General features: G+C 40.2%; 1 protein-coding gene across 2 annotated transcripts; it reads left to right on the top strand.

Moving 5' to 3' along the window:
- Positions 1–531: 531 nt before the first annotated feature.
- On the top strand, positions 532–10,266 carry LOC123164325 (cell division cycle protein 27 homolog B). Of its 2 annotated transcripts, none has more exons than XM_044581749.1 (16): positions 532–893; positions 1,955–2,027; positions 2,105–2,214; positions 3,015–3,061; positions 3,162–3,259; positions 3,786–4,084; positions 4,531–4,677; positions 5,583–5,823; positions 6,913–7,127; positions 7,214–7,279; positions 7,774–7,893; positions 7,971–8,047; positions 8,386–8,505; positions 8,992–9,211; positions 9,316–9,597; positions 9,833–10,266. In XM_044581749.1, exons 1-16 carry the CDS (start codon positions 789–791, stop codon positions 9,887–9,889), a joined length of 2,277 nt encoding a protein of 758 aa, XP_044437684.1. In that variant the 5' UTR covers positions 532–788; the 3' UTR covers positions 9,890–10,266. The 2 variants fall into 2 exon arrangements, with proteins under 2 accessions (XP_044437684.1, XP_044437685.1); XM_044581750.1 differs by having other exon boundaries at positions 533–893; positions 5,583–5,715.
- Positions 10,267–10,931: the final 665 nt, after the last annotated feature.

Below are 10,931 nucleotides of genomic sequence, written 5' to 3' on the forward strand. Positions count from 1 at the left end.
CTAGGAGGCTTGGATAGCCGATTTGGCAGGGCAAAAATGTTTCTTTTTTGCATAGACTGTCGGATGAATACTTTTGTGACGAGGCGCATGTAAAAACTAGGAACATCCGCCGCCTTTTGGTTGCGATCGAACACTATTAACACTACACATTAATTTATTATCATATTGCTATGCATTTGAAATGCATTTTATTGGACTAGACAAACTTTTAGGGGATCAGGGAGAATGGCCCGCTCTCGCATCGTGTTTGCAGCCAAATAGTGTGTAGGGGACGGCGTTGGAGATGCCTTGTTCATGGCTGTCCTGTCGAGCCAAACGTTATTGATTGTGAAAGTTTTGATCCAACGTTCACATTCCGCACAAACCTGCCCCACGCCACACCCGCACAGTTCAAACCGAGAAGACCAGGCCGGCCCCACACGTCACAGACCCACGGGCTGCGGCACATAAATCCACCCTAGGCCCGTACATACCCACCCCTACGCCGCCGCTGTGCGGGGGGCAGCACATCACATCAAATCAGGGCAGCCAGACAATTCAAACCACACCGGGGAGGGCTCCACGCTCCCTCACACCCACGCAGCGCTGCTTCCGGATTCGACTCGTTCCAATCCCCCACCGGTCCAAAATCGCACCCAGAAAGGCCTCGAATCCGAATCCACCCGTCGCGATTCAAACCAGGCCACCCCCCGCTTCTCTCTCCCCTCCCCTCCTCCCCCCCTGCTCGCGCAGCGCGGCGCCGCCGCCGCCGACTCCTCCTCGCCGGGGCCGCGCGGGAGCGGCGGGCGATGGAAACCCTAATGGTGGACCGCGTCCACAGCAGCCTCCGCCTCTTCATGAACCGCAACGCCGTCTTCCTCTGCGAGCGCCTCTGCGCCCAGTTCCCCGCCGAGGTACCGCCCCGCCCCCCCTCCCCCCTCCCCTTCCGGGCAGGTAGGCGTTAGATCGGGCGTTGTGCTGGTGTGCGGCTGCGGCCTCACTGCGGGTTTCGCCTGCGCGGTTCGATTTAGCGTTTATTTTTGTACTCCCGAGGGCCGCGTGAGCTTGGGCGGTGGGATTCGGGCTAGGGTTTACCGAGTCTGAGCATGAACATCTTAATCTAGCTGTCTGGGAAAATTGTTTGAATTCGTTTGTAACTGGAGCAGCGCATATGATTTCTCAACAGTTAATGGAGAATTTATGCTGTCGTTTAGCATCCTGGAAGGGAGACTGTTTCACAGTTTGCTTAGGCGATTTTTAGGGGTGAATAGATGCGGTAATGTGTTATGCTCTGTGGTGAATTTCCCTTTTGTAAATCTCTAGGTAGCAACTGTAGAATTTTTGAGTTATCTAGTAGCTTAGATTAGATACTATTTTATGTGATCCATCTTTTCCTGTTCTTTTAGTAGCTGCAGCATGTGTGCTTAGTTTTTTATTTGCGTTTCCTGCAGTAGTTTTCAGGAACTCGAGTAGCCAGGTTTATGTAAATCAAATATTAGAGTTTCTGGCTTTTGGTCTTTATTGTGTATCACATTAAATTTTTAGCAGCGATGAATCTGAAGCTAGCTGAGGCATACACAATGGCCTGACATTAGCTGACTCTCTATTGCACGATCTAGAATATTTGCTAATGTGAAGGAGAGAGGAGTAGGAGAGAGAGAGAGGATACAATGGACTCTTAGAGCCCGTTGGGTTCTCTCCACTCTGCAACTCCCCTCCCGGAGCGGCACATAACGCTCTAACTCCGTGTGAGTCGGTAGTGCGGAGCAGAGTGGGCTGCAGTTTGATTTCGCGGAGCGGAGGAGCGGGCTGCATGCTCCCACCTCTACTTTGGTAACGAAAAAGCAGATCCAACAATGCCAACATTTGAGAGATAGCACCCTTTTTCTCAAGAGATATATACCAAAACCATTTTCTAAATCAGTTTGCAAGTGTATATTGTACTAAATGTGCTTGCCCTTTCTCCTGTGTACAGACCAATGTGCAGTTGCTAGCGACTTGCTACCTTCACAACAACCAGCCCTATGCTTCATACCACATTTTGAAAGGTAATACCATTTTTCTGTTTTAGTTGCCAAATTGTTTTGAGTGCTTTTTTGGTCAGCGTTTCCTATATGCTATGTAGGTAAGAAGCTGCCGGAGTCTCGATACTTGTTTGCTATATCATGCTTTCGAATGAACCTACTGCGGGAAGCTGAAGAAACTCTGTGTCCAGTCAATGAACCAAATGTTGAGGTATATAGCATGGTTGTGAACATGATGTGTTTCCCGTGCTTCTGAAAGTATTTTTTCCCTGCTGTCTCGTAATTTCCGGAACTGGAACCAGAAAAATGGATCTATTGTGTTTTCGACGATTTATGGACTAAGAATTTTAAAGCCTATAACTTAGTACTACCTCCGTTCCAAAAATAATTGAATTTCTAGGTTTGTCCTAAAACTTGTTTAAGTCTGACTAAGTCTATAGAAAGATATATTAACATCTGGAACATCAAATTAGTCTCTTGAGATTCTTTATATGAAATATATTTTGTACTATGTGTATTTGGTGTTGTGGATCTTAGCACATTTTTTTACAGAGCTAGTCAACTTAGGACAAACCCAGAGCTTAACTTATTTTGGAATGGAGGGAGTACATTCCAAAAGTTACACTTGAAGAACATTAGACCCTTTTGATACTTATAATTGCCTGTTGAAGCAATTGTACCAACTATTCCATAAATGAAAATTAGTTGTGTAATTTTATATTGACCCCTTTTAGTTATTACAAATCATGGATATGATAGATTCTGTACCAGATAAACATTGACAGTGTGTGATTAATACTATTACTTGACACTGCATGGGATGGTGCAAACTGCCCAGACATTCTTTTCCTTCTCATATTGGGGCATGGCATTCTTCTAAGATTGCTGGCGAACTGTTTTATTCTACAGGGGTGAAGTAATGGCTAGTGAATAGAAAAACCAGTCACATCTTTGCCTGCTTTATATTTTTGGCCACATTGTTAATTACGTTGTTTTTCATCCTCTGTATAGGTTCCAAGTGGTGCGACAGGACATTACCTTCTTGGACTAATTTACAGGTCCGTTATTCATGGGAGAACTGAACTGTGTTCCGTGTGTTTTGATTTGTTAGACATGGTTCATTGTATATACCTCACCCCCCCCCCTCCCCCCCTGTAGGTACACTGGCAGAGTGGCAGCTGCAGCCGAGCAATTTACACAAGCTTTGACTCTAGATCCTCTTTTGTGGGCGGCATATGAGGAATTGTGTATACTAGGTTGGTGCATTAGACATCCATAACTGGAATTTTCTAATAGGTCTATTATTCTGTTTGATTAGAAGTCCTCAGAACGAAGTTTTTGTTTTTTAGGTAAGTTTTCGTTTTGTTTGGGAGTTAAGAATGGAAAATACAATGCAGATTTTCCAAAGAACCTTCTGAAACATTGCATTGTCAGTGTCTGTCTTGCCTGTACCCTAACATTTGGAAATATGGGGAATCTTGTGTATCAGAACGTTTGAGTGTTGCTGCAATAAATTCTCCATAAAAAAGTTGCAGTGCATCCAACCGTTGTCGACTAGCTTCATGTTATCAGTAAATAGATATTCTTTTTAATCATTATGCAGAACATTACCATTGCCACTGTACTCATTATACGCCTAGTGTGCTGCATGCATCCCTATCTCATCATCTCACATTTCACTTGTGCTTTATACAATGGCTCAATATTCATTGGCCTCACCCTCTCTAAAAATATAATTTACACGTTATAAACATAGACTGAAAGTGTGTTACCATCTTGTAGGAGTTGCTGAAGATGCAAATGAATGTTTTACCGAAGCAACTGCTCTACGTCTCCAGCAGGAACAAACATCTACATCAAATCTGGAGAAGTCAAACTTTGTCAATGAAAATCGAGTTCTATCTCCCAATGTATCAGCAAGCCTTGTGGATATCAGCCCTAAGCACATAAAACAATTGCCTGCTAACAACACAGCTGAAGTGCCTGGTTATCCTCATCTAAGAGCAACTGCATTGCACGTGCAGAACACTGTACCATCTAATGTAGGACAGTTTGACAGTCCATCACCAACTGTAACACAGGTTAGTAGAACCTAATTGATTCTCTGCTCTCTAGGTTATCTGGCAATATAGAGTTGTACCAATGCTTATAATCAATAGTTACAGGAAGCATCAGCCTTAATGTCTTATGTTTTGCATTTGGTGACACTGGCAAAATGGCTTATGTTAAGCAGCCAAAAATTCTCCAGAATCTTCATATTTGATCTATTCACAGCCTTTTCGGTTCATTTTCCATTGCAACATGTTATCATTCTGGTTAACAAAACACAAGAAATTAAATAGCTGTGGGGTTTGGCACACATTGCTATTTTCATATCAGTTTAATTTCTATATTTTTTCAGAGAAGAGATAATAGTGTAACATTATAACAACTTGGAATTGGCAGTGTTTGGACACCTAGTTCTTTCATTTTTAAGATTTATTTCGTAACTTGTCTGACTTGTGTTTTACTTGATATCATTTGGCAGACCTCTGGCATCGTTCCACCACCACTCTTTAGGAATCTCCATGCCTATCAGAATACAACAAGTGGTGATGCTCCGGCCAAACCAAAGGTTAATGCAGTGAACCAACCACCTAGAAGAAAATACTTGGATGAAGCAAGGCTGAAGAAGGTTGTTGTTTCATCAACTGAACCTATTCTTATCTAATTTCTATTTGTTCCTTTTGTCCTATATTTGGAGTTTCTAGAGGTTTCCCTTACTGTGGGATATTAGATACACCTCTTTTTGCATTTTAATAAAACACAGTAGGCCCCTCCCCCTCGAACTCTTCTCTGAAAAGGATATGGTGCTGGAGTAAATGCACATTGGCTGATCATGCTTTATTACATGCTGCCATTTTCCAGTTGCCCAACTGGTGGTGCCTGCTTCAGTATTAATTGTGAACGTTGTCTTCACCTCCTGGCTGTTCTAGCCTGTAAAATTCCAGTCATGGTCATTTATATGAAGATTCAGGATGCTGTATCCTTGCTGTGTAGTGTACCAACAAGTAGCTAGTACCAGTGAATCCACAGTACACTTGGTTGCAACTTGCAAATTCCCTTACCTTTAAAGTACTACCCTGATGATGCTTGTCTACCTGCTAGATTTTTGCCCGACTTCTGTTTATCTGTTCTTTTCTTATCCTCTTCACATTCCAGTATTGCTGTATAGTACAATAATAGCTGGTATTGAGAACTGAAAAGATTGCTATAATCTAATATTTTCTGTTATGTTCTCATTTTGTTGCCATAAGTTCCTCTATGGTGTAATATTCGGTGGATGTGAAACTGGTTAATCTGTACTACTGTGCATTGAAGATCTTTCCTCAGTAATTTTTTTCTTTTCTCATTGCCGTCTGTTAGAATAACCCATGCAATCTAACGTAGGGTCATTTTTTGTTGTTGTTATGTAGCTTTCAGGTCTGGTTGTACACCCTCTTTTCTATTACTTCTGCTAATAGTCATCACATTCTTTAATTTACATCTCATGCTTCATTTTTTGCTTATGATGATATTAGACTTGAAGATTCTTTTCAGGTCACTGGAAGGCTCTTTAATCCGAGTGGTGATTCAGTACCTCGAAGAAGTGCAAGACTATCTAGGGATACACCAATAAATTCGAATTCCAATATATCTCAGTTTGGAGGAAATGGATCAGATCACTCGTCAGGTAAATTGCGAGTAAACTCGTCCACACCATCAAAATTGTGTTCAACAGCCATACGTTCTGTGCAAGTTAGGAAAGGAAAGCCACGGGCTACAGAAAATTTTGATGAAGGTGATTATCATTTCAATGTGGATGATCCATCTAGTTATGTAAACGTGGTTGACATGTTGTTAGATACCTGAGTACTCTTGATCTATCTGCAGTTTTATCTACATGTTCCTGTTCTGCCTATGTGGTTAAATTAGTTATGTTAAGTCATTCTGCTATCCTGTTTCTTGTGCTCATATCTATATGGTTCTTGCACTTCCATTTGAATATTGTGATTATGACATCAATTTTAAAAATCCTTTAGGTTGCTGACAAATAGGGGAAGACTGCTTACTGATTTTTGCTGGTTCATGGCATTAATCTTTATGTTATGATATCTCCTAATATCAGTTTAATATCTCAAGCATTTATGGTACTACAATAACATTATCTGCTCTGTTTTTAAGCATATGCCTGTCCTTATATATATGTGTTTTTTTTACATAATTTATAAACATCAAGATTGTGTATTTATTTTCTTTGGTGTGAAACTATTTTGGTTGATTTATGGAATGTATCCTTGAGAAGATATATATTTTCACCGGAAAACGATGTAAATTTGGTTGCCAAATGATCTCTTTATATATTTTCTCGTTGAGTAAATGGCACCAAGGGTCCTTAAACCATTCCATGATGATTCTACTTCACTCGTACGTAGAAAACAAATCATCATGATTAAATATTGAAAGCAATTTCTCTCAGTGAAAACTTGTTTCAAGATCTGTGGCATTTGTCGCTGTGAAATGGCATATATTGTTTTATCTTCTGCTGGATCGTCGCTGACTATTTCACCTTAGCTTTTGCTATAGCATATTACGGTTTTGTAGAATTATATACTTTCTACTCCCTCCGTTCCAAAATATAAGTCTTTTTAGAGATTTCAAATGGACTACCACATACGGATGTATATAGACATATTTTAGAGTGTAGATTCACTCATTTTACTTCGTATGTAGTCACCTGTTGAAATCTCTAGAAATACCTATATTTAGGAACGGAGAGAGTAGTTTCTAGGAATAATCTCCATTGCATTGCGCTTTACGGATAACGCGGCATGTTCCCTTCTCTGTCATCTTCACATTGTAAGATGCAAATTATTTTTCTGAGTCTCAGGAAGCAGGTATGAAGCTGTTGATGAGATGTGGACAGATAATATAGCAGCAACTTCATCTTCTTTAAGTATAGCTGAAGGAAGGTACTTTGAGCAAGATAAAGCTGAGCGAACCCTGTCACAAGACTCCAAAATGGCGACTGGTATCAAGGAGCTATTGGGACTTTTACGGACACTTGGGGAAGGCTATAGGCTATCTTGCTTGTTTAAGTGCCAGGTACATTAAAGATGTACAGGTTTCAACTACAGAAATACTAACCATCTACCCAACGTTGTAACCAACTCCATTCACTTAATGGTCAGGAAGCACTGGAAATCTACAGAAAACTCCCAGAGCCACAATTTAATACGGGATGGGTCTTATGCCAGGTACAATTTGTTTAGTATTGCAAGATGATTGGAGAATCCCTTGCATACTTTTGATTTAGGTTATAAAAATATGAAATTTTTATTGTATTTCATGCAATATTATATGTAGGGTCTGCATAGAAATGAGTACTTCAGATGACAACTTTGTTTTCTTCCTCTGGTTTTCTTCGGAGTGACTTAAATCAACTGAGGACATAATTTAGTATATTTATTGGGAATATTATAGTTTATTTTGCTTGTTGGTATGTTGTAAAATGATGTTTGTAAAGTTGTAACTTGAGTGTTGACCCTGAAGAGTTATTATTTGAGTGGGCATCCCTGACAAGTTCATTTTACTATTGATGTTAGATATTTGATTTCCACTTCAATAAACTATCAGCTTTACTTTATGGAAAACACATTTATATTTTTTGACCATATATACAAAATGAATAATTTGCATACTTATTTCCATTGGCATCATAAGATTATTATCGTTTTGGTCAACTATGCAGGTTGGGAAGGCATATTTTGAATTGGTCGATTATTTAGAAGCTGATCATTTCTTTGAGTTAGCGCATCGATTATCACCATGCACGTTGGAGGGAATGGACATATACTCTACTGTTCTTTATGTAAGCGAACTCACTGCCGTTACACTTGCTTACTTTTTAACCATATTTAGCTCCAAGCTCACATGCTTCTTTTGTAGCATTTGAATGAGGAAATGAGGCTAAGTTACCTTGCTCAGGAGCTTATTTCTGTTGATCGACTATCTCCTCAAGCATGGTATGTCGGCTGCCTCTCAGAAGTTAATAATCATGCTGGGCCATTTTTTCCCCTGCAGTATGTTTTATGTTACTTCTGTCCTTTTGCTTTTGCGGAAACTTCTCTCTCTCCATTTTGCAATGGTTCCTCCCTTTTGTTCGGACCTAGACACGGGGTTAAAAGAAATGAAAGTTGAGGATTATGAAAGCAATTTGTGGCCTCTCCAGTTTTTGATTGATGATGTTAACATATGATCTTTGTCTCAGCGCAGTGCTAGGCAATGGGACAAATCTAGTGTACAATTGCAAATCTTGCATAAATGTGACCGTTTCTATTATATTTGTTTTGAATGCGAACAGGTGTGCAGTGGGAAATTGCTTTGCCTTGCGGAAAGATCATGAGACTGCTTTGAAGAACTTCCAGCGTGCTGTACAGCTTGACTCAAGAGTAGCATATGCTCACACTCTATGCGGTCACGAGTATGTGTTGCCTCCCATAATTATTGATCGTATATTTGTATTTGAGTAATTGCAATTACCTTTTCATGGACTTGTCACTTGGGGTCTGTGAACTTGAAGGCTGTAGTTGTACATTTAGGTGATTCAGTTTCTATAGATGTACCAACACAGTTGCAACCGTACTTATCTAACTATGAATGATCATCTGGCATGTTGACCCTTTTAAATCCAAAGTTTGACCATGTGTTCTGACAGTTGTATAAGTCGTCCAGTGACATATGGAAACGTCCTTCACATCCTAGATATCATGGTTGAATTGTGATTCGATGAGAGCCAAGATGCCATCCTATTTCTAATCACAAATACATTATGTTTTTAACATCTGTTGACGCACCTATCAATTTCCATTTTAGTTGCCGCACTTAATATTTCTATTTCATCCACTATTAATGTTTGAGATCATTTGCTAATTTATTTTGAGCCTACTGTCTTCCCTTTGAACTGCAGATATTCTGCATTGGAGGATTACGAGAACAGTGTTAAATTCTACCGATGTGCACTTCAGGTAGATGAAAGGCACTACAATGCCTGGTATGGGCTTGGAGTAGTTTACCTTCGCCAGGAAAAGTTTGAGTTTGCTGAGCATCATTTTAGAAGGGCATTTCAGATAAATCCCCGCTCTTCTGTTCTTATGTGCTATCTTGGGATGGCCTTACATGCTCTAAAGGTTTGACATTGTCAACGACTGTGAAGTAGTTACTGGTTTGAAGTGTTGTTGTCTTCTGCCCAATTCGTAAATATGAACGTCTTTTTGATTTTGAACTTTGACAGAGAGATGAGGATGCATTGGAGATGATGGAGAAAGCCATATTTTCTGATAAGAAGAATCCACTTCCTAAGTATCAGAAGGCTTTAATTCTGGTAGGCCTTCAAAAATATCAGGAGGCTCTGGATGAGTTGGAACGGCTAAGGGAGATTGCACCTCATGAGAGTAGTATGTATGCACTTATGGGCAAGATATACAAGCAACTCAATATTCTCGACAAGGCTGTATTTTGCTTTGGCGTTGCCCTTGATTTGAAACCTCCCGCTGCCGACCTTGCTATAATCAAGGTATGACACTATCATATTTTACTTATTACTGCAAGCTGCCCCATTTGCTGCCTTTTTGTTTCCTCACTACATTTTTTTTGTTATACATAAGCCAACCTATGTTTTTCTTTTCCTAGAGTGGTCCCATAATAACTGCTAGTTAAATTGTTACACTTTCTTTTAATTTCTTCCCATTACTGTGCTGGTCTCATCAATTCGAATTACTTGTGTTTGAATACTGTCTGATGTTTGGCAGTCTGCAATGGAGAAAGTACACCTTCCAGATGAACTGATGGAGGATGATGACCTGTAAGTTCACTTTAAAGCACAAACTGAGAAATGGACATTTATTCAGATCTATGAGTTTCTGCTTGTGCTTCCGAGTCATGGCCTGAATGTGCTTTCGGAGAGGAACTCAGAGGTTGAAGGAAGCAAGCACATCATGCGGAACCAGAATTTACAGCAACTATGGATTCTCTTGGGGCATTAGTGTACCATTAACCACCCAGTTTTGTAGCATTAGCTGTAACCTGTACACTGACAGCACAAACACAACATGTGTAGTAGTTTAGGTGTACAAGCTGAGTATTGGCAGCGAGGCCTGTATCATTGTACAATTGTACGAGTATCAAAAGAAATCGTCGAGAAATATGAAAACGATGCCAGGGCAAGATCATGCTGAATCAAACAGATTGTGAATTGTACCAGTTTTCTTCTCTGGTGCTGTATTCGAAGGTTTGAAGCATTTCTGTACAAGTAGGTGGGATGATGCTCTGCGTGTCCGCCTTGTTCCATTGCAAGTAGTGGGGAGATGATGGAACGTATGCGTGGCTTTGCATCCAACCCAAGTGAAAAGTGTAACATCTCGTTATGTTACCATACTGGTCTATTGCTTGTAGTCCGGCATCACATTGGTAAAAATTGACAGATCAAGAAGAATTCTACCGCAGTAGGCAATATTTAGAAATTTCAAGTGTAATTTAGCATACTGTACTGTATCCCTGTTTATTACATGAACTTGGAATGATCGGGTAAGATATACTTCTTGTTCCCAAAATATGTCTGCTTATCTGGTGCACAAGACATGAGGTGTCTGTACCATTTGAACCTACATTTTTTATCTAGTATTTTTTTTAGGATTTTTTGAGTCATTTGTACTCGTAGATCTCACTAAATATTTTACCATCCTGGTGGTGAATATGTAAAAATCCCCATGTGTGTTACGACAAAGCAACCAAGCTCGGAATATATCAGTTTAGGTACAGGTATACTAGCAAAAGGGTCTTTGTGTTGCAACGGGAGGAAAAGAAATCATGATGTTCAATGCCCATGATCACATTTTGCTGCATCACCGA

This window comes from Triticum aestivum, chromosome 7D (genome assembly GCF_018294505.1).
Source record: "Triticum aestivum cultivar Chinese Spring chromosome 7D, IWGSC CS RefSeq v2.1, whole genome shotgun sequence".
Lineage (NCBI taxonomy): Eukaryota > Viridiplantae > Streptophyta > Magnoliopsida > Poales > Poaceae > Triticum > Triticum aestivum.